General features: G+C 48.7%; 1 protein-coding gene across 1 annotated transcript in view; it reads left to right on the top strand.

Moving 5' to 3' along the window:
• Positions 1-24,184, top strand: part of CCNY (cyclin Y) — a 1,206,874-nt gene that overhangs the window by 1,142,238 nt on the left and 40,452 nt on the right. Inside the window, exon 9 of the mRNA XM_069648029.1 lies at positions 2,207-2,369. Coding sequence (XP_069504130.1) covers positions 2,207-2,369 — 163 coding nt within the window. The remainder of the gene's footprint in view (positions 1-2,206; positions 2,370-24,184) is intronic.

The following is a 24,184-nucleotide window of genomic DNA, read 5'->3' as shown; positions in this document are numbered from 1 at the left end:
TGTTTCCTTTGTTAAGTTCTAACAGTTCCTTAGTGGTCTTTAAATAAAGTTTGTACCAGTCCAAGCAAAGTCCAGACTCCACAGTAATTCCACTGAATGTTCGCTCTTGACACAGGAGCAGAGTAAGGGACAGCAAGACAGCCCACTCAGCAACCACTCTTGCCAAAAGGCACGCGCAAAAACGCGCAGAAACGCTGGTTATTACGAGGTTGTTGGGAAAGTGGGCCGGCAGGAAGCAGTCAATATGACCCAAAGTTTATCAATAACCGGGACAGGTTACACAAGTAACAGTCCAAGCAAAGTCCAGACTCTACAGTAGTTCCACTGAATGTTCGCTCTTGACACAGGAGCAGAGTATGGGACAGCAAGACAGCCTACTTGGCAACCACTCTTGCCAAAACGCGCGCAGAGAGACTATGGTAGCACTCTGAGGACCCTTCAGTAGGAGCATAACTAGTGATTAACTCAAATAGGCTAGTTTGAGGCACAGTTTAAGGGAGCTTTTAATAAATACCTATTTGTTGATAACACACTCAAAGGGAGCCTTTGGTGGGAGTCGCTAGGGTACCGAGCATATGAGTACAATCATTGAAGCATAGCAGTCAGTGGGAACATAATCAATGAGAGCATACTCAATGGGAGTGCATTCAATAGGAGGCAATTCATGAAATTGATGAAAATGCTGTCGATGGAAACATAGTCCATATTAACAAAATCAATGTTTACATGGAAACATAATGCTAATCTACACAAAAGGTACACTGCAACAAGATGAGAGCTCAAAATAAATCTATGCATTATTTAAACCAAATTCTTTAGAGTAAGCAATAATTAATCCTCTCACTCTCAGATGCTTGTTCTAGTGTTTAATAGACTGAAGACACATTTGGTAACCTTCATAGCATTACCTGCTGTCCCCAGTTTAAACTCAATAGTATTGTAAAGTCTAAGCCTAAGTGCGTAGGAAAATAATAAGCGACACCCCATTCGTGAAAGAATGTCCAATCTTGGATTTACCACGATTTGCTGTTGCTGCCAATGAGATCGGTTTGAGCCCAAGGGTCAGAGGTGGATTTAATATCTTTGGGGATTTGTATAACGTAAATGCATTCACTGCTTTTGAGATAATGTGCACCCATAACAACATAAATAAAGTCAGCAAGATTGACATGGCCTGGATTCTCACTGATACTGAAGATATCTTCTTTGTTTACAACTAAGCTGGGAATTGGGCATGGTTCTTGTGCAGCGTCATTCCTCTTTAGGTAAACCTATACAGACTAACCTAGTTCTCAGCTTAAATGTCGTAATTAAGGGGCAGAGTTTCAGATTTGGAGATGATATGAGCGTGCTCACAGTTTAAGTTGTGTTCACGCAAGGCTCGCTTTAAACAGCTGCATCTTATTACTCCATTGATCAAGCAAAATTCTGCAGACCCATCTCGCTGCAGGATCTAGAAGGGTACATTTTATCATCGGTTGTCAGAAAACCCTGAAATATTCTGTTTTTGGGCTCAACTAGTGAGATAAACTAATGGGTAAAGACAGTTTGGCCTCTCCTAGTATATGCCCCTTAGTTTGGTACCAACATCCTGCTCCATTAGTTTGAAGTATACATTTGCACAGCTGAGACTCCTTCATGTCAAGCGCCTGATATGCCACCATTGTAGATATCTACAACCAACACCAAAACACTGGCAACTTGGACATTAGAAATGATAACTTGGGCCAAAATGGAAGATGGGGCTCTGGCCTAATTGAGCAGGAGTGAGGTCTTTGAAAAGAATAAATCCTTTGAATGTAATGTGTTGCTCCATGAATTGCTGCCCCCCCATTCCCCCCAAGATACCCGCCTTAAAATCCATCTGGTCATTCATGCTGATTTGATTACCCTACCTTTGCTAGAAAATTTGCAAATAGGAGTGATCTCCCTGTTTGCATCGCTGAGACTTCCACTGCACTAGTGAGTACCTTTTCAGTGTATTTCAGTTGAAATGTTATGGTTCAAAATCAACATGAGAACAATTAAGAGTATCCTTATTCCAAAATGTTTTTTACAGAGTTGGAGGTATATCAAATTTGCTTTATATCTTTACAGCCGCTTCTAAATCTGCTTTAATCTGACTTTGCTACATGTATGAAAGCTTTATTGTAAATCTAATCAAATCTATTAGAAAGAGAATAATCCTTTTCTTAAAAATTTTCAGGAACGAACTGGAGCGTCAGTTTCTAGAATTGCTACAATTTAACATCAATGTGCCATCAAGTGTTTACGCCAAGTACTATTTTGATCTTCGGTCCATGGCGGAAGCCAACAACCTAAGCTTTCCTTTGGAGCCCCTAAGTAGGGAAAGGGCACATAAGCTGGAGGTAAGTCCCTTTCATTGCTTAACCAGTCATGTACAGCATCGTTACGTAGTATGAATCAGTTTTTGAATTTTGACTTAGGAATGTAATGCATTCATCTTCTTTACTAAGTGAGAAAACCCATAATAATCTCCTTGGTTCAGCCTGGAGCTTTTGGAAAATGTAACATTTTTTTGTTTCATGGCAAAAATCAACAAAGAGCTTTTGTTGAATTCATAAGCACACATTAATATGGAAAGAGGTTGAGAGGGGATGGTTTCTGTTTCAAAATCACAGATGGCTTCCACTGTATTTTATACATTTGGACTAGTGTTGCAGGGAATGCAGGGAAAGCAGGGAATGCACATGCCTGAAGCCTTTTAATATGCTCAACTAGATTCCAGTGTATGAACATGCCTGAATCTCTGAACATCTGCCCAATGCTAGGTAACAGGGGCTCTGCTGATTTAGTTTGTGTGGCCCTGTAATATGCAGGCAATACAGTTTGAAGAAGACAAGCCAAATCACAAGGAACACTCCATACAATATGGGCCGTATGTGTTTAAAGATATTTTATTAGCTGATTCACTTGTGTTGCCTTAGTCCGGATTACAACAAGCATGTCTGAATGATTTCAACTAGATAAAAAGAGAAAAATGTGCAGGAGTGTACTGAAAGAGACCCCTGGTTGGAGAATATAGAACAGCAACTAAATTAGTCCTAATTGACATTTGGACACTAATGCAAAAAAAAAAATCTGAACTACTGTTGTCGTATTTAGACAAAATAACCGTCTTTAATTGAGTATGTTTTATTAATGATCTATGATTTGGGACATGAACATCGATAGAATGAGAATGAGATGTGGGTGTGATTAATTAGATTTGAAAGAATTAGATTTGAAAGAGTTATGTTACTATTGTAAGGTACATCTCAAATATTATATGAAGAAGAAAGGAAAATTAAAACATTTTATAGTCCAGATTTTGTTTCAGATCCCCTCTTTTTTCAGATGCAAAGAGTGGTATATTTAGGTAGGCGACAAAAAAAGTGCTCTATCCCTAAACATGATACAACTGTTGGTGGTCAAGAACTGTCCCTTAGTTTGTATCTTGTGATCCCAGTCATCAGTTACTGGGATAATGTAAGTGTTTGTGTTGCAAAACATTCCTCACCTTTTGTGCCTGTCTTTGATGGCTTTCCATCACAATGGTTTATGTATTGTTTACTTTTTAATATACTTTTTGACAATGAAAAGGACAAGGACGGGACAACTCCAGCAAGTTGACTTTTTTTTTAAAGTGACCTTGTACCTTTTTGCTTCCCAAGTGTAGTGATAAAGGCCCAAATACATAATATGCACATGTTGGAAAAGATGCTAAAGTACCAAGACTTTCTTCTTTGCTCCACAAAAGGCATGATTTGAGCTGCTGCTGTTTGACATAGCATATATGGGTACCTAGGTCAGGTCCCCTGTAGTTATAAGGGAGCAGACATGGCTTGTATCTTCTGCTATGTGATAAAATGGCCAGAGCACCTTTCTAGGCCCTCATTGAGCTGGTTGAAAATGGTACACACCTCTTACCCACTGCAACAAGTAAGAAATGTTGCAATTCACCTTTTAACTGTTATGGCCTTTGTTACCCCTACAGGTAAGAGGTGTATCACCCACTGTTACTCCCTACAAATAGACAAATACTACCAAAAAATTAAAATACAGAGTTAAAATACTCCCAAAAAACATAGGAAAAAGATGCATAAGGCCCCATCCTCTGGCTTCTGGATGTTTGGACCAATAGTACATATAGTGCCAGAGGAAGAAATTACTATTATTACTGATCCAAAGTGGTCAAATAGATATTTTAATGTGCATAAATGACTAGTTGCAAAGAAGCATTTATTACAAAAGCATTGTGGATTTAGAGTTAAAACATATATTTACTCCCATTAGAAATGTCAATTAATTTTTTACTTCCTCAAACATCCTTTTTACTCCCATCTTTAATAAATAGGGTGTAAAATACTCTCACTGCACAATCGTATCTGGAGCACTGTCCCTTGTACGCTGCACAGCATCAAATCCTACTCTTCCTCCCCTCCACCAATGAGCTGCTGCCCTACTCACCCGTTTAATTTTTCCGGTAATAGGAAAAAAGCCAAGTCCTCTAGAAAAAGAATAGTTTTATGTTCCTTGCCACCGCTCTTCGACCACGGGTAGTCATGTGCCTTTACTATTAAGGAATACCCCACCCTTATGTGAAGCACAGTTGTATGATGTTATGATACATGCATGACCCTGTCAATATAATGGCATATAACCATCAGGCATTAGAGCAGAAAAGGCAGAGAGAAAAAATAAAATAATGAACAGTGATTGTAATTTCCAATGAGAATTTTCAAAATCTGCTCAGATTTTAAAATATTGCAACAAAATCAGTCAAATACATCTATATACGACTCCTTCCAAATCAAGAAAACTGCAACAATTACGAGAAGACAAGCTGCTGGAAATGTAATACGGAAACTGCGTTCATCTGGTTTACATTGTTAGCATTAAAACATTTTGGTGGGAAGACGTTCATTGGTTTCTTTGATAACATTGTGTTATGCGTCACTGAAAGTATATACTATCATTCTCAATTAATGAACACAGATGAATGTAGGTTATAAATCCATATTAATGTGGACAGTCAAGGATTTTATAATTAAGCAAAATCTCATTCTCAAGCTCAACAAAACTAGACATTGAATTGTGCTAAAGGCAGTGCTACCTTTCAACCCCCATAAAACTGAATCATTGATACTGAATACATCATGACCATAGGATGGCCCGACAAGATTTTTAGCCACACATTTTGTCTTTTAGTATTGAGGTACTTGAATTTGTACTGTCCTGCTTCAATCTCTTTTTAACCAGGGAATTGTATGAAATCATACTTGATGGGGTTGCGATCCAAATGGCGGACTGCTAAAACAGTCTTCTTTTAACAACAGAAGAATTATTCTGCAAGAATCTCCCACTTCACTAGTGGGTAAGGCATCTAACATCACTCTCCCACTGCAGGGTAACCTTCACCTTGGCAATTAAAAAGATCCTCCCAGGTAAGAGGTCTCTAGGGTTGCTGGAAGTGAAGGATAGACCATGTTTTAAATGTGGGCTGCCAAGAGCAATGATGAGGTTGAGCTTTAGTGGGCAGAAGGAATAGAAGCGCACACAAACCTTAGTATTACCCTTGCTTATTGGCAGCAATCTATCAAACACCCTTAACAGGTCAGCTACTGGAAATTACTCTGGAAAAGAGAGGAAGAATCGGGGGTGGTGAAATGTTTGAGGCTGAGGGGGCCAGGGGTGCACATGCTTGTGTGCTGGCAGACGGCAGATCCCTAGATTGGAAATGCAGTGACTTGTCGGTAAACTTTCATGAAGTGGGTTTAGGACTCTCTTCCACCTGTTTGTTTAAAGATGGAGTTCTAAGAGGTCACTAATCAATGTGAGCATCCCAGGATGAAGATCATCACACTTGCGTATATGTGGCGTCACCCATCTGAAAGGGTCTCCAGGCTCCTGGGTTTGGGGTTGTTAGCTTTAAACTAGATCATGGCAGCAACCCCTAATCTACATCACTAGCCAGACTGACTCCGCACCTGTACAAGCCTGGGTTTTAAACACCGCCACATTCTGCTGCCACTTTGCTCTGACCTACTTGAAATAAAACCCTGAGCATGCCACCAAAAATCTTCGAAAAGGGTAATTAAACACTTTTATTAAGCCCAAAGTACGGCTCCATAACATCAAAGGAACGGATGGAATGAAAACCCGTGTAATAACCAAAACCTTTCAAAAGAAGATTTTCTGGCTGCAATCAGGGACTTCTAAAAGGATCTCAAACAAAGCATGGCTCTCTTAAAGTAGACATTTCCATGTGGAATCTCTGAAGTTAAATAGAAATTTGCTTCGCTAAGTGAAAGGGTTCAGAGGAATCAAAGGTCACTAGGGCTCTATACCAGCTATAAGGATCGAAATAGACTTTCTCCACGATTAGTCCAACTTTCTTCTTGGTAACTATGAGAACTGGGAAATCGGTTCAGGAGAAATTAGAATGAAAAACCTCTGAGAGGGGAGAGAAAAATCAAACATGGATTGACTGATAGTGACACTTTCTAAAAATACTCTAGTCTCTATACCTGCAATCCCTTTTGAATCGACATGGGGGAAATGGGAGTGGTATCCATAACACAAAAGATAGACATACTGGGGAGATTGTTGATTAAACTGTGCTTAGGGTGGCATGGCTTAATTACATTTTTAGCCATGCATTGAACCATCTCATCTCATCAAAAAGTAAATTAATTAAAACCATTAAACCAATCACATTCTGGAACTGTGGCTGAAATTGTGCATGCTTTCTTCTGTATGAGGGCCTTTTGAATAATCGTTGAACCGCAAAGCTCTTAAGTATCCTTGAAGCAAGTAAGTTAGTGAATATCATCAGAGGAGATCAGGGGTTCCACAAGTGGTTCAAGTTATTACTTACCTTGGACAAAACACAATTGTTGTATGCTCTTTACTTTGTTACTATTGAAGGAAATTATCAATTTGTGTAACACATGGGGATCTTTACGGTCTACATTTCTTAAGAGTCAACCACTTTTGGTCTAGGCAGATGCCAAGACTGATATCTCCTTCCTAGAAGAGATGTGGCTTATGCCTCAGTATCCTGGGAGGCTCATAAGCAGGTCACCACCAGATCTTCACCTAGTTGGGGCACAAACTACACAGCTGTGTTTAGCATTCTTTGCCAAAGCATCTTGCCGTTCATCAGGCAGGTTACATTTCTAGATACCCAGCTCAGGCATATTCTTATGAGTGTTAATTGGGGATTTGTTTGCTCTCCCTGCTTCGAACAGGAATCATTCTCTGAGAATGTATCCACCATGTTATCTCAATTGCTAATGGGAGGCATGACGGTTTTTGGCCATTCTTGAGCTTCCACAGGTTTGCCAAATGTACAAGAAAGCAGCCTCTCATAAATTAAAGTAGGAGCTGAGTGCACCGGCAGTTTATGCTGCAGGAAGTACCTTAACCCTGAGACCAAAGACTTCTCCTCAATCTGCCATGCCCATAAGCTGTACTTATTTTTCGGAGATCTTCTTGGGTCATTTAACTCAAAGTATCATTGTCCAGTATTATTGGTCTGGTCCTTTGTGGTCAGGGATTTGTGCCTAAGGTTGTAAAGACCCCTGCAGGGGCTTCTCCTTGACTCTGCTCTTTTGGGGAATCAATTCTCAAATGACTTGTGGTCTTGATCCTTCCTTCCCAATAACAGCCAAAATGTTTAAATTAGGCTGGTGGAATTGTTCTCATGCAGGGCCTCAGGTATTCCTCCCTTTCAGCACTTTTGTACATGATCTAGTTCCACCTATTGTTACTGATTCTAGTACACTTTGTACAGTTTGAAATGCATGCCAATGAAAAGCAAAATCATATTTGTTTACGTACTGAACTGGGCTTTTGGGTGACCATCACTAGGTAACTTGACCATATCTAATGTTGTAGAAAGGAAAATATAATTTGCCAGAACAGTGCCCAAAAGGATAATCCTCATAATAAGAGGGACAGAACATGAGGCTCCCATTAGATTTGCTCACAAGTCTTGGCATTCCATTGGCCATCTTTCAGAAGGCAAAGAACCCGAGTTCCCTATTCGACACAGTTCTATCATTCATACCTCATATGCAGACAGTGGTCTATGTTGTTAACCTACAAATTACCTTGTTATTCATCAATAGCCACGAAATTAGAGCACCAGAATGTTTATGAATTTTCTTTAGCAAGACCATATAAAGCTGCCCTGGAAAGCACTCCACAGGTTCCCTATTTTTTCAAGGATTACCCATCACTCTGAAGTGCCCCAACAGTGATGTGTGATGTGTATTTTTTAGAGAACATATCTCCAATTATATTAATTTGGACATTAATAAACCTGACTTTCAAGGGGATTGGGTCCTACGACGTATTCCATATCTATGACAGGTAATGACCACAGCTGTGCTGCTTCAGAAAATCTTTGGCATCTGCGTCCTACGTCGATGCGCCGTCCCCGAGGACCTCCTCCGACGGCCGACGTCACCCGATGTGATAAGTAGGATGCACGACGCCCATAGCCTCAGTTCCGTTTTTTCTGCAAACGTATTTGCTTCGTGAATCTCGGTACACCTCGACTCGTTGGAGTTTGCTGTTTTCAATTCTCGGTTCGTTGAACCTGTCCGGTTTGTTGTGAAGACCTGTTTGTGGCGATGTCTTTCTCATCTTCAACCCCGCGTCCGGGCTTCAAGAACTGTGGAGACTGTGGGTCCAAGATGCCGGTCAAGGACTCGCATGACACTTGCCTCTGGTGCCTCGGGGAGGCCCACGATACGGACGACTGTGTCGACTGCCAGTCGCTCACGGCAAAGGCCTTGCGGGAATGCAAGAAGAAGCTGTCGGTAGGCCGGGTGTCTAAGCCCCGGAAGTCGAGGTCTGCGGGGCTTTCGACGGTTGACTCGAGGGGTGACTCTCCGCGTCATCGTCGGAAGTCCAGTGGGTCTCCTTCCAGGAGTCCGTCTCGCCACTCCTCCGCCTCTTTGAGGCATTCCCGGAAGCGCCGGCATAGCTCGCCTTCCCCGTCCTCTTCCGAGGACTCCGCCCGTCGGCGGGTCGCTTATCCCTCCATGCAGGCGACACCAGAGGAATGGACTTCCTTCGGGAAGCAGATGCTAGCGATTCTTGAATCGCAGGGCACCGGTCCGTCCGCACCTCCGAGTGGGGTCGGTCGGCACCGGTCGAGAGACACGGCTCGTACGCCTTTGGGCTCGGGTGGTCGGCACAGCTCCCGGGAGAGGTCCTGCTCAGACAAGGGTAGCCGTTCTCGCCATGCCCGTGCTAGGTCCCGGTCCTCGAAGCGCTCGAGACCGTGTGATCCTGTGCCATCTTCGAAGAAGACGTTGACGCCTGTGGCGCCGAGGTCGTCGACGATTTCTCTTGAGGCTCTGCCTCCGAGGGGGTCCGTCGACGCCGTCGGCGCCTAGGTTGTCGAGAGAAACGCTCGGAGCTCCGGCTTCGAGGACTGTGTTGACGCCGCCGATGCTGGCGGCGCTGCAGCTGACGTCGACGCTAATTAGCTCAACGCCGGTTCGCTCGACACCGACTCGTTCGGCGCCCTCAACGCCTTTCGAGGCGGTGGTGTCGGAGGGGCCCGTGGCACGGGTTTTGCCCCTAGACAGGCTCTGGCTAAGGCCAGGCACTGCTTTGGTCCCCAGAGGTCTTCCTCTCCCCGCCTGGAGTACATTTCAGAGGGTGATGAAGGCTCTGATGGCGGCTTTGTTCCGGTTACGGTTCCAGATGACCTTATCTCGGGCCATAGCCAGTTTGATGATCTGTGGCAGTCGCTGCATGATGCCAGTGGATTGGACACATCTCCGGAGGTGGAGTTTTGTAGGCCGGAGCCTGGCACTCATGCCGATTCTTCATATCGGCCCCTTATGTCTTGGGTCACCGAGTACTTGAGTTGGTCAGCTCCCCCAGGGGAGTTCGTTCAGGATGATCTCACGGACATCCTTGATCTCGGTCCCCCCACTGACCCGGTTTTGCCTCTTCATAAGGCTCTGCAGAGAAGGGTGGCGGCGGCTTGGACTGCTCCAGAGTGTCTCCCGGCAGTGGGCAAGTGTAACGCTCACCTGATTCCCGCAGAGGCGCCGGTCTTGACTGGGTGAATGCCATATCTACAAAGGTGATGTGTAACACACGGTTGGCTCTTTGGGCTGGACCTCTGTGCACTGTATGTCTGACTTGAAGAGTAAGATGTCTGCAGATAGAAAATATGGGATTAATGAACTGGGGTTATTGGGTGCCTCTCTCCTCTTCCCTTTCTCTTCTCCTGTAGAACCCCAAAGGTTAACGCCCTGACCTTAGGTAAGTGAACGCCGAGCTCTCCATCTGCCTCTGGGCAGGGTGCCGTAACCAGTTTCTTCACTGGATAAGGGTGCAGGCCTCTTGACCTCAGAGGACTGCTGTCCGTCGTTAACTGCACGAACGGTAAGTTCTGGGCACTTCAAATGTCTTAAAAGTCTTTTGAAATGATATCTCTTGTTTTGCAGGGTTCCGGCGATGGCGGATGGCGGGTTGATGAGAGTTGAGGATTGAACCCGCGTGAGGAATAGAAGCGCCTGGAAGCACGTAAGTAAGCACTTGTAGCCTGCTTCACGATGCGCACTAACTGTCCCTTTTATTTTGCAGGTACAAGTTCGGAGCTTTAGAGAAGCTGAAGGGTGCTGGAATGCCCACTGGATTCGGCGTGGGAAGGAGTAATGGCACGTGAGTAATAAAGTTGCCCAATGTCTTTAAACGCACCTTCTTTTGTCTTTCAGATGCGGGATGCAGCGCCGAAGGCCTCCGGAGCGTGCGAAGAGTAGGTAAGCCTTTGTCTTTCAGATGCCGGAATGCAGCGCGAGGCGTTGGTGACAGCCGATGGACCAGGTAAGAGATGCGCTGCCACTGAAGACCGTAGTGCTAACCTGTTCTTTCTTTGTCTTTACAGGTGCTGCTGAAGACTGGATTCCAGGATGGTAAGCCTTTGTTCCCTTAGGCCCAGGATCAGAAGCAGAAGACACGATGAGCGTTCTGCTGCAGAGAATGCAGAATAACACAAAGCAAGATTCATCCATCGGGTGTGGTTTAAATAGCCTCCTGTAGTGCTTAGGTGTCTCCTTCCACAGCCACGCCTAGGTAAGAAAAGAGTTCCTGCTTTCCAGAAGAGTTCCAGTGTTCTGAACCTAGGGAGTGGCTCCTGCCCCACCCAACAGGAAAAGTAGTCCCAAACAGAAGAGGATCAGGGGTTCAACTGGCAGGTAAGTAAGCAGCATGGTCTGCTGCAGGTAAGTCCACCCAAGCATTATGAGCCCGGCGCTTCCAGCGCTGGGACTGGGCATCTTTATGAGCCTGGTGCCACTGGCGCCAGGACAGGGTCCAAAAGGGGACTGGCTGGCACTCGGAACCGGGGTTATGGGTCTGCTTCCAAGGGAGTCGGGCAAGTCCTGATCTTTTGGAAGCAGAGATCATGACAGCACCCCCCCTCAAGGCCCCTCCCAAACCGGGCTTCTCCGGGGTTTTGGGCTTGTTAGGAAATGTTCGATGAAATCTTTTGATTAGACGAGGCGCGTGGACATATTCTGCAGGTTCCCAGGATCTTTCTTGGGGACCGTAGCCTTTCCAGTCAATCAGGTAAAATAGTTTAGATTTGGAGATCTTGGAATCCAGGATGCTTTTGACTTCAAACTCGAGTTCTCCATCAACTAGATTAGGTTTTGGAGATGTAGTTAGTCGGGTTTGAGGTTGCACGGGTTTTTATAGAGAGACGTGGAAGACCGGATGTATCTTCATGTGAGGGGGCAAGTCCAACTTGACCGCTACTGGATTTACTATGGTAGTGATGGAATAGGGACCAAGGTATCTTGGGTTGAATGTGCGTGGTCCTTTTAGAGGTAGATATTTGGTGGATAACCAGACTTGATCTCCTACTTGATATTGGGGGGCTTCCTTCCGATGTTGGTCTGCTCCTTTCTTGTATTGTTCTTTAGCCCTTTGAAGGTGAGAAACGGCTTCCTTAAAGGCTTGGGTGATTGTAGAATGCAGGTGGTCTACTGCTAGTGTTCCAAGATCTTGGAGTGGATCCAACTCCGAGGTTCGAGGGTGACTACCGTATAAAAGAAAAAACGGGGTCTTCCCAGTTCCCGAGTGGACAGAGTTATTGTAGGCATATTCGGCTATCCAAAGGATATCTTTCCAAGTTTTTTCAGTTTGTTGTAGCATGCAGTGCAAATACTGTTCCAGAGTTTGATTGGTCCTCTCGGTTTGTCCGTCGGTTTGAGGATGGTGGCTTGTCGAAAGTCTCACAATAAATTTGAGCCGACCAACAGCAACTTCACCAAAAATGAAAAATAAATTGACTACCTCGATCCGAAATTAGAACTGAAGGAAAACCGTGCAGTCGGACGATGTTTTCGAGAAATTCTCGGGCCAGAGTTGCTGCTGTTGGTAAGCCTTTGAGTGGAATGAAATGCGCCATCTTGGAGAATAGGTCCACGATTACTAGGATCGTATTGTATCCGGAGCATGGAAGTAGATCGGTGATGAAGTCCATAGAAAGCGTATGCCAAGGGCGAGGCGGGATGTCAATAGGGCGTAAGAGGCTGGCTGGTTTTTCCTTTTGACTCTTGTTTTGGGCGCATACTCCACAGGACATTATAAAGTCTCTGATATCTTTTTTCCAAGACGGCCACCAGAAGTAGCGCTTGATCTTTTCCGAGGTCTTGGTCATACCGGGATGTCCTTCCATTAAAGAATCGTGATAACAAGAGATTACCTTTTTCTGTAAATCTGTGCTGGGCAGGTATAACCGTTCTTGGAAATATAATAGGTTGTCCTTCACCGTAAAGTCCTTTCCCTGCAGATGCCAATTCTGTATGTCTGCTGGAGTTACCAGTAGCCTGGCTTTATCCTTAACTTCCTCTATGGATTGTGTGGCGATTACACCTAGAATTCTTTGTTCGGGAATGATAGGTACAGGTTTAGGATTGATCAAATGTTCTTCCACTCCCATCCGAGAAAGGGCATCAGCTTTACCGTTTTTTGTACCAGGTCGATAGGTAATTATGAAGTCAAACTCGGCAAAGAATAGTGCCCAACGGAGATGCCTAGAGGATTGAGCTTTTGCGGTTTTCAAATATTGCAGGTTTCGGTGATCTGTAATCACAGTAACGGTGTGTCGGGCCCCCAGAAGATAATGCCGCCAAGCCTTAAAGGCGGACTTGATAGCTAGAAGTTCCTTATCAGTAATAGTGTAATTGATTTCAGGAGGCGAGAATTTGCGGGACCAAAATGCCACGGGATGCAACTGATTGGTTACTGGGTTCTTTTGTGATAGAACTGCCCCCATGGCAAGGCTCGAACCATCAGTTTCAACGATGTAGGGGAGTTCTGGGCGAGGATGTTTTAAGATCGGTGCAGAGATAAATCTAGTCTTCAAATTCTGGAAAGCTTGTTCCGCCTCGGTAGACTATTCAAAACGTTTGTTTTTCTTTAACAAGGCGGTGATGGGCTGGACTATTCGAGAGAATTCGGGGATAAACCTGCGGTAAAAGTTAGCGAAGCCTAACATGCTTTGAACACCTTTTACGGAGGATGGCGATGGCCATTTGAGAATTGCATCGACCTTCTTTGAATCCATACGCACTCCGCTAGGTGATAATATGAATCCCAAGAATTCAACTTCAGTCACATTGAAAACACATTTTTCCAACTTATCGAAAAGTTTGTGTTGACGCAATCTCTCGAGGACCATTTTCACGTGTTTCCGATGTTCAGTTTCCGATGAAGAATAAACGAGGATGTCGTCAATGTAAACAACAACACACACATCTATGAGCTCTCTGAGGACATCGTTCATAAAATATTGAAAGGCGGCCGGGGCATTGCAAAGTCCGAAGGGCATGACCTGATATTCAAATAGCCCATACTTGGTGCGGAAGGCTGTCTTCCATTCATCACCCTCTTTTACTCGTACCAAGTGGTAGGCTCCTCTAAGATCCAGCTTTGTATATATGCATGCTTTTCTGACTTGGTCCAGGAGTTCAGGGATCAAAGGTAACGGATATCTATTCTTAAAGGTGATCTGGTTCAGGGCGCGATAATCTATACAAGTTCAAAGGTCCCCTTCTTTTTTTGGAACGAAGAACAAAGCTGAGGAAGCAGGGGACTTGGAAGGACGAATAAACCCATTCGCTAGGTATTGATCCAGGTATTGTCGGAGGTGAAGATTCTCAGGCTCGGTGAGGGCATAAATTCTACTACAAGGAGGAGTAGATCCAGGTATCAGGTCTATCTGGCAGTCATAAGACCTATGAGGAGGTAGAGAGTTAGCCTGATCCTTCCGGAAAATCTTGGAATTCTAGGTATTCAGGAGGTAACTGGGGAGCCTCCGAGGAAATTGCTGCCAGTGCAACACCAGGTCGAGGGTGACAAGTAGAGACACATTCTGGAAACTGAACCGTTCTTGCTCGCCAATCGATCTGAGGATTGTGCTTCTCTATCCTCAGATCTTCTGCTTCTCTAACCAAGGAATTCCTAGAATAATCTGGAATTGAGGGACCTTGATCACATCGAACATGATCTTCTCATGGTGCCCATCTTGACTTACTAGCGTCACTTCTTGAGTGGTATGCGTTACTGGTCCGGAGGCTATCTCCGTACCATCCACCGTAGTAATGACGTCCTTTACAGCCTTTGGACAAAGAGTCAGATTCATCCTCAAAACCATTTCATGATCCACATAATTGCCGATGGCACCGCTGTCGACGTAAGCTTCAATCGCATGTAATCGATCCGGTTGTTCAGGGCTAATGAGGACCATAGGTATCACGAAATGCGAGGTCACTGAACTGGTTTTAACGCTCGGCAAGAGGACCTCTATTCTTGTCGGGCGAGGTCGTTTCCCTGCTCAGAGTTTGTGACCCTGGTAACTGCAGCTCCTACTGCCTTCTTGGCTGGTTTCACCGGACAGTCTCGAAGAAAGTGCCCCGAGTTTCCGCAATAGAGGCATAATTGCAGCTGTTTTCTCCTTTCCCGCTCCTTTTGTGTTAGTGGTCCTTTCAGGCCCCCTATTTGCATGGGTTCCCCGGAGTCTACTCCTTTGGTAGGAGTTGGTGGTTTGGAAAATACTCGAGCATCAAACTTGGAACGATCGGCCTTCCTGTTCTGCAGTCTGTGGTCAATTTGAACGACTCAGTCAATATAGTCCGAACAGTCTTGCGGGGGATTCACTACTTGGGCTAACACATCTTTGAGCTCTCCACGTAGACCTCTATAAAACAGCGTAATCCTTTTGTCCTCAGGCCATCGAGTTTCCACTATCAGTCTGTTGAAAGACGCAATATAAGCCAAAAGGTCTTGATTACCCTGTCGCAATGAAAGGAGCTCATTGTCCAAGGCCTGCCCCTGTGAATGTCTTGCAAACAGTTTTTCCATACTGAGCTGAAAAGCTTGAAAATCATGGAGAACCGGATCATCTTGATTAACTAGAGGGATCGACCAGTCTGCCGCATTGCCACTAAGGTACGAAAGCACGAAAGCTACCTTAGCTTGATCAGTTGGAAAGGCTGCTGGCCGGCATAAGAAGTGCAACCGGCACTGATTAATAAATACTGCAAACCTCTTTGGGTCACCAGAAAATCGTTCGGGCAGAGCCAGAGGTACATTCCCAGGTAGGTTGATCTGCACTGGGTTCATAGAGGATGTTGAAGGAAGATTTGCCCCTGATGCGGGTAACGGAGTTTGTCCGGCTTGTGACTGTAGCAATTGTCTAGCGAGATCGTCTGTTCGTGCCTTGGAAATAATCAGTTCCCTTCTTAGAGCATTAGTTTCCTGACGGGCTGCATGCACTTCTGCTCTTAGTTCCCCAAGTAACTGGGCTAGCTGGTCGGTATCTGAGGTTTCCATAGCGCCTGGGTGGGAGTTTTGCGGTAGGCTTTGTGTTCTGTAACGCTCACCTGATTCCCGCAGAGGCACCGGTCTTGACTGGGTGAATGCCGTATCTACAAAGGTGATGTGTAACACACGGTTGGCTCTTTGGGCTGGACCTCTGTGCACTGTATGTCTGACTTGAAGAGTAAGATGTCTGCAGATAGAAAATATGGCATTAATGAACTGGGGTTATTGGGTGCCTCTCTCCTCTTCCCTTTCTCTTCTCCTGTAGAACCCCAAAGGTTAACGCCCTCACCTTAGGTAAGTGAACGCCAAGCTCTCCATCTGCCTCTGGGCAGGGTGCCGTAACCAGTTTCTTCACTGGATAAGGGTGCAGGCCTCTTGACCTCAGAGGACTGCTGTCCATCGTTAACTGCACGAACGGTAAGTTCTGGGCACTTCAAATGTCTTAAAAGTCTTTTGTAATGATATCTCTTGTTTTGCAGGGTTCCGGCGATGGCGGATGGCGGGCTGATGAGAGTTGAGGATCGAACCCGGTGAGGAATAGAAGCGCCTGGAAGCACGTAAGTAAGCGCTTGTAGCCTGCTTCACGATGCGCACTAACTGTCCCTTTTATCTTGCAGGTACAAGTTCGGAGCTTTAGATAAGCTGAAGGGTGCTGGAATACCCACTGGATTCGGCGTGGGAAGGAGTAATGGCACGTGAGTAATAAAGTTGCCCAATGTCTTTAAACGCACCTTCTTTTGTCTTTCAGATGCCGGAATGCAGCGCAAGGCGTTGCTGACAGCCGATGGACCAGGTAAGAGATGCGCTGCCACTGAAGACCGTAGTGCTAACCTGTTCTTTCTTTGTCTTTACAGGTGCTGCTGAAGACTGGATTCCAGGATGGTAAGCCTTTGTTCCCTTAGGCCCAGGATCAGAAGCAGAAGACACGATGAGCGTTCTGCTGCAGAGAATGCAGAATAACACAAAGCAAGATTCATCCATCGGGTGTGGTTTAAATAGCCTCCTGTAGTGCTTAGGTGTCTCCTTCCACAGCCACGCCTAGGTAAGAAAAGAGTTCCTGCTTTCCAGAAGAGTTCCAGTGTTCTGAACCTAGGGAGTGGCTCCTGCCCCACCCAACAGGAAAAGTAGTCCCAAACAGAAGAGGATCAGGGGTTCAACTGGCAGGTAAGTAAGCAGCATGGTCTGCTGCAGGTAAGTCCACCCAAGCATTATGAGCCCGGCGCTTCCAGTGCTGGGACTGGGCATCTTTATGAGCCTGGTGCCACTGGCGCCAGGACAGGGTCCAAAAGGTCCCAATTGGGACTGGCTGGCACTCGGAACCGGGGTTATGGGTCTGCTTCCAAGGGAGTCGGGCAAGTCCTGATCTTTTGGAAGCAGAGATCATGACAGCAAGTCTTTGTCGCGAAAATACCGTCCAGCCAGTAGCGACCCCTGCTACTTGTCTAGGCACCCCACTCCAGAGAGTTTGGTGGTGCAGGCACTACGGCCCCGGCAAAGCAGGTGTCGTATCCTATCATCCCTCCGGATAGGGACGACAAACGTTTTGACGGCTGGGCGAAGAAAGTGTTTTCTTCAAGGGGTATGGCGCTTCAGGCGGCCAACTCCATATGTGCCATGTCTCGTTTCACACACACTCTGTGGAACTGTGTTGCATTAGCGGCTGAACATATTCCCGAAGGGGACGAATGGGATGGTTTCCTTGCTATGGTTCAGGATGGCAAGGATGCTATTTGTGAGGCTGTTCAGTCGGGTTTGGACTTGGCGGATTGTGTCAGCCGGTCCATGGCGGCGAGCACTGTAATGCGCAGGTTTGCGTGGTTGCGGAAGTCTGGGTTCCCTCCTGATGTGCAGTCCCGGCTCCTCAACATGCCCTTTGACGGTGAACACCTTTTTGGCAGCAAGGCTGACGAGAGCCTTGAGAGGTTGCAGACCTCCAAAGCTGCAGCGAAGTCGTTGGGCGCTGCAGTTCGCCAACCTCCGCCTTTTCGTCCTAGGGGACAGCAATGGAGGGGTGGTTCCTTTCGCTATTACTCGTCCTTCAGTAAAGCGAGGGGAGCTAGCAGTCAAAGAGGCCATTGTAAGAGTGCCAGAGGTGGAACTAAAGGTACTTGAGGTGCCAAGGCCGCTTGGGCAGTTGCCTCTTTACCCTCAGGCAACACCGCAGCCGCTACCCCTCAGTCATGAGGCCAGGTCCCATTGTTCGCTGGTTGGGGGAAGGCTGGCGCAACATCTTGTAGAGTGGCAAGCCATTTCTCCAGCATGGGGTCTGGCATGGATTCACATGCTAATGAATATTCACCGTCGTCAGGCCGGGAATCCTCGGTATAGAAAAAATCAGTTTTGTTTCTGATCTGTCTTTCTCAGTAGTAACCAATCACTGGTCTCTGGGTCATACTGCCCCCAGCCAATGACTGCCATCTCCCTAAGCCCCGCCCCTGGAAGCCATCCTCAGATTTTTACCACACGTTCAAGTGTTGGGAGTCCTCGTGCTGTAGCTCTCAAGCTTTTGCTGCGTTTTCGCGCTTTTTCAGGAGATTTTCTCATTTTTTCGGTTAAATGGAGCCTCAAGCTCCACCGTTTCTACGCCCCTCAAGGGTGAAGATTTCGTCGAGTTATGCTTTTGGAGTTCCAAGGCCTAGCCGGACATGGCCCAGGAGAAAGGGAGCTCGACGCCCGTGAAGCTGTTCAGGACCTGCCCTGGATGCCAGCTTCAGAACGTTTTCAAGGAGGACAAGCATTCGTTATGCCTCTACTGTCTCCATGAGGACAAGACGCACAAGGAAAAGGACTGCAAGTTTTGTGGGAACATGTCGGAGTGGACCATGAAGGATCGCCAACTGGCTGGAAGGTAAGAGTCCGCCAGGCGAGAAGAAGAAAAGGAAGTCCGAGCGGTCTTCTAAATCCTGTGAGGGTGCCCCGGCGACGGGGGCCCAACAAAAGGCTAAGCACAGCGAGTCCGCGGGCACCGGGAGTGCTGAACGGTCGGGCTCCTTGGCTGCCAGGCAGGGCGCATCCTCCCCGGCGCCATCAACCACGAGCCAACGATCTGGCTCGGGTAAGAGGAAGTCCGAGAACCCGGCGAAGCTTCTGGAGAGGCCCCATTCGATCTCGAATATTCCAGCAGAGGGGGAGCGAGGCTCGGACCCTCCCCCCCCAAGGTGAAGGCCCCAGGCGTACAGAAGGTGACGTTGGCCTTAATTCACCCTGCTAAGACCTCGATTGAGGATGTCGCCACGGCCCTGGCTCAGCCTGTGGAGGCTACACCAGTGGAGGCGCCCTCAGGTACCAGAGTCTCCCTGCCACCACGCAGGGAGTCGTCTTTCAGGCCCATCGAGAAGACCCCCACGAAGTCCTTGTTGGAAAGGATGGGGGAGGGGCTGGTGGCCCTCGTGGATACGGACACGACCTCTGAAGAGGAGCTCATCCAAGTCGTGGAGGAGGCCCAGCCCATCGGGAGGGACCCCGACGAGGGCGAGGGCGACGGTGTCGCAGACGAGGCTCCTCAAGAGCCCTCGCTCCCGTCGTTTCCGGCGCCGCAGGACACCTCGACAGCCATTTTGTCAGCCATCCAGTCCTTATGCTCAGAGATAAGGACTAGGTTGCCCCTTCCCCCGACGGAGGTACCTGAGCCAGACCCGACTGGGGAACCGGAGCCAGGACCTTCGGAGAGCCCACCACTTAAGAGGAGGAGGACGCATCCTAGGCCTCCTCTCCCGCCTCTGCGTCCTTCTCTGCCTTCCCCTTGGTCCACTACCCACGGGGATGATACAGGCATGGACACGACTACGACGGGTACGGATGACGACGGAGGCGACGACGGGACGTGTCCCCCGTCGCTTCCTGCCCGGGCGTCCCCGCCCAACGAGATTGGATCCTTCCATGCTATGATTTCCAGGGCATCCGAGCTCTTCCAGCTCTGCCCCGAAGAAAAGAAGGAAGGGTTCCTTTATCAACGGCGCGAGGCTAAAAGGAAGACGGTCCTCGCCGTACCGCTTCTTGATGACATCTGGGATGAGGGGCTCGCCCTCCTCAAGAACCCTGCCATGGCTCCTGCGAAGAGGGACCGGTACGAGAAGAAGTACCGGGTCCCCAACGCTGCCCCCTTGTGCGCAACCTACCCCGGATTCGGTCATTTTGGCGGCAGCCAAGAAGAAAGCGGGGGGGTATCGGCCTCAACTTCAACCTCCCCGCCGGACGGCGAGGGTAGGAAGCTGGATGCGATGGGACGATGGGTCATCTCATCTGCAGTGACGACCATCAAGGCGGCCAACGCCCTGGCCATCGTAGCCCGCTACAACAGGGAGTTGTGGTTTAAGATCGCCCCTCTTTTGGACTTCCTTCCGGACGCCAAGAGGGCTGAGGCCCTGGGAATCTTACAGGAAGGTTAGATTGCCTCGAATCACGCCATTACGGTGGCTACGGACATCGCCGACACCGGTTTCTGTCAGTTGGGCAACAGTGTTTGCCTGAGACGACGAGGATGGCTCAAGGTGACGGATTTCCACCAGGACGTACAGACCAAGGTTTTGGACATGCCCTTCGATGGGAACAACCTTTTTGGCAAGGCGGTTGATGAGTCCCTTCAGGCGATCAAGACGGACACGGAGATGGCCCGTGCACTGGGTGTGCTCCAACAGCGATGGCTGTCCTTTCGGAGCTCTGGAGGCAGACAGGGTGCCTCCAAGGCAGCCGGTAGCGGCTCCTCTACGTACCGTCAGGCGGCAAGATCTTCGTCGCAGGAGGCCTACAGGGGACGCAGCAAGTCAGGTGGATCCCACCGTCGTCGCCAAGGTGGTCAAGGGGGCAAAGCGGCCTCCAAGCAAGATTGAACCGACCGCCGGGTCGGGCCCCCGCCGAAGCACCCCGGTGGGAGGCCGGCTGACGAAGTTTGTCGGTGTGGGAGTCAATCTCCACCGACAGTTGGGTGCTGGACGCCCTGGCCCTGGGGCACGCCCTCGAGTTCCAGAAGAGGTGCCCCCGCATTCCTCCCGTGGCCAGGAAGGAAAATCACGTCCCTCAACTGCTGTTGGAAGTAAGGGCGATGCTCAGGAAAGGTGCCATCGAGCTCGTCCCAAAGAGGCTTCGGGGCTCTGGAGTTTACTCAAGATACTTCCTCGTAAAGAAGAAGACAGGAGGATGGCGTCCCATCCCGGACCAGCGACGACTGAACAAATACATCAAGGCACAGAAGTTCCGGATGGTCACCCTCCAGCACGTGCTGGGACAGGGCGATTTCCTGTCGTTGTTGGACTTTGAGGATGCATACTTCCACATCCCTATTCTAAAGAGACACCGAAAGTTCCTCAGGTTCGTGGTCAGAGGGCGGCACTACCAGTTCAAGGCCCTCCCGTTCGGATTAAAATCGGCGCCCAGGGTGTTCACCAAGTGCCTAGCACCGGTGGCGGCGCGGCTGCGCCTGCAGGGGATCCACGTCTATCCCTACCTGGACGACTGGCTCATACGGGCAAGGACAAGGGAGCTTGCCGTGGAACACACTGCGAAGACCGTCCAGCTGCTCACGGACCTGGGGTTCTCCATCAACTTTCCAAAATCCCACCTGGTCCCCTCGCAAGTCGCCCTGTTTCTGGGAGCACAGCTCGACACTGTGGCGCGGCGGGCCTCACCGTCAGCGGAAAGGATAAGGACCATCCTAGGAAAGGTGCAACGTCTGCTGGCCACGGAAATGGCCAGAGTGAGGTCTATCAAGTCCCTCCTCGGAATGATGTCCTCCTGCATTTATCTGGTGCGCCACTGCAGACTTCGGATGCAGCCCTTGCAAGAATTCCTCGACGCCCACTGGATCCAGATGACGGGCAGCTTCGAGGACAGGATCCCGCTCGACAAAGCGTTCCGTCAGGCGATACGATGGGGGGGTGTCTGCTCTCATCTGACGGCGGGAATAGGTTTCCTAGCCCCGGCCCACCAGGTGACGGTGACGACGGATGCCTCCCTGGAAGGTTGGGGAGCGCACACAGGGGGTCTCCACGGGAGAGGCCTTTGGCTCCCGGAGGAGAAGACTCTCCACATCAACATCTTGGAGCTCCGTGCAGTGTTCTGGGCCCTCAGGTCCTTCCTTCCGTCCCTCAAGGGCAAGGTGGTGAGGATCTTCACCGACAACACCACCACGATGTTTTACATTCGGAAGCAGGGCGGAACCAGATCCCCTGCCCTATCCAAGGAGCTCAGGATCTGTGGCATTGGGCCGTCGCCCAAGGGGTGTTTCTGGTACCTTTTAATCTGGCAGGGATAAAAAACACCATCGCCGACTCACTCAGCAGAGAGCTGCGCTCGTGCCATGAGTGGGAACTGCGCCAGGATCAAGTGGACCGACTCTTCTTACGATGGGGCGAACCCCAGATCGATTTCTTCGCGACGGCAGCGAACTCCAAGTGCCGGAGGTTCGCCAGCAGGTTTCCCCAACCGAGGAGCAAGGGCGATGCTTACTCGTTCCCCTGGGATGGCCTGTTCCTTTATGCATTCCCGCCGTTGCTACTCCGGCTCGTCAACCAGCTCAATAGGTCCCGGTGCAGGATGATCCTCGTCGCACCGGCGTGGCCGAGGCAGATCTGGGTCCCAGACCTTCTGGACTTGTCAGCGTCCACACCAGTCAAGCTGGCGACGGACACGGATCTTCTCTCCAGAGAAGGAGGTGCCATTCTTCATCACGAACCAGAGTCGCTGAACTTGCAGGCCTGGCTCCTGCAGCACTAGAGTTTGGAGGATACGACATACCGGCTGACTGCAGAGAGGTTCTTGCGAAGGCCAGGGCATCCTCAACTCTCAAGTGCTATGGACACAAATGGAAGAGGTTCTCTATCTGGTGCCGTGCACAGAAGATTAACCCTCTGCGGATTACGGCCCCTCAAGTATTGCCGTACCTATTGTCCTTGGACAAGGCTGGCCTATCTCACGCTTCCATCAAGGTACATGTGGCTGCCGTCTCACGTTACACCAGAACTACAGGACGGGGGTCCTTGTGGTCTCATCGACTGGTGAAGGAATTTATGAAAGGACTGTTCCGATCATTCCCGCCGGTGAAGGCCCCTGCCCCGGCGTGGGAGCTCAACGTGGTGCTGACTAGGCTCATGGGGGCCCCATTCGAGCCTATGCATTCAGTGCCGTTTAAGTTTCTGTTGTGGAAGACAGCATTCCTCGTGGCCATATCCCTCTGCACGACGAGTGGGAGAGGTTCAGGCCCTGTCTTGCAAGCCTCCATACTTAACTTTTCACGACACAAGGGTGGTGCTGAGGACGCACCCCTCCTTCATGCCCAAGGTGCCGTCGGACTTCCACCTCAACGAGCTCTTGGTGTTGCCAGTTTTCTTCCCGTCGCCGGCTGAGAGGACTCTGCACTCGCTGGATGTAGCTACAGCGCTGAAGTTCTACGTGGACCGCACGAAGAGTTTTCGGAAGACCTCACAGCTGTTTGTGAACGTTGGACCTGTGAATCAAGGGAAGGCTCTCTCGAAGACTTCCATTTCCAGATGGCTCTCCGGCTGCATCATGCACTGTTACCGGTTGGCAAACCGACCGTTGCCAGGCCGTCCGAGGGCCCATTCGACCAGAGCGATCGCTGCTACTACGCCGTTCCTGTCTGGTGTGCCCCTGCTCGACATCTGCAGGGCTGCTACGTGGAGGTCGACGCACACCTTCACGAGATTCTACTGCGTCGACCGGGATTCCAGGGAGGAGTCCAGAGTCGGCCAGGCAGTGCTGCGCAACCTGTTCGCCTAAGGTGAGCCTGATGAGGAGGTAAGAGTTGCTTAATGTTGAGTTGTTGTATTGCTTGATATTGAGCCTTTTGCCACCTCCCATGGTTGTGCATGTGTATACTGTTATGTATTCTTATATTCATGAGCATGTGAATCCATGCCAGACCCCATGCTGGAGAAGGAACAAGTTACTTACCTGTAACTGTTGTTCTCCAGCATGGGTCTGGCATGGATTCACATGCGGACCCTCTCGTCTACCACTCTGCGGCTCTTCACTTGGTCATACTGCCACTTCACGTGTTACCAAATCTGAGGATGGCTGCCAGGGGCGGGGCTTAGGGAGAGGGCAGTCATTGGCTGGGGGCAGTATGACCCAGAGACCAGTGATTGGTTACTACTGAGAAAGACAGATCAGAAACGAAACTGATACTGATTTTTTCTATACCGAGGATTCCCGGCCTGATGACGGGGAATATTCATGAGCATGTGTATCCATGCCAGACCCATGCTGGAGAACAACAGTTACAGGTAAGTAACTTGTTCCTACTTTGGATGTGTGGGTTCTGGAGATCATAACCCACGGCTACTGTCTTCCTTTTCGGCAG

The sequence above is a fragment of the Ambystoma mexicanum genome, chromosome 2q (assembly GCF_040938575.1).
Source record: "Ambystoma mexicanum isolate Mex_15411 chromosome 2q, UKY_AmexF1_1, whole genome shotgun sequence".
Classification (NCBI taxonomy): Eukaryota; Metazoa; Chordata; class Amphibia; order Caudata; family Ambystomatidae; genus Ambystoma; species Ambystoma mexicanum.
Note: the sequence above shows the minus strand (reverse complement) of the source record. Positions and strands in the feature narration are given on the sequence as shown.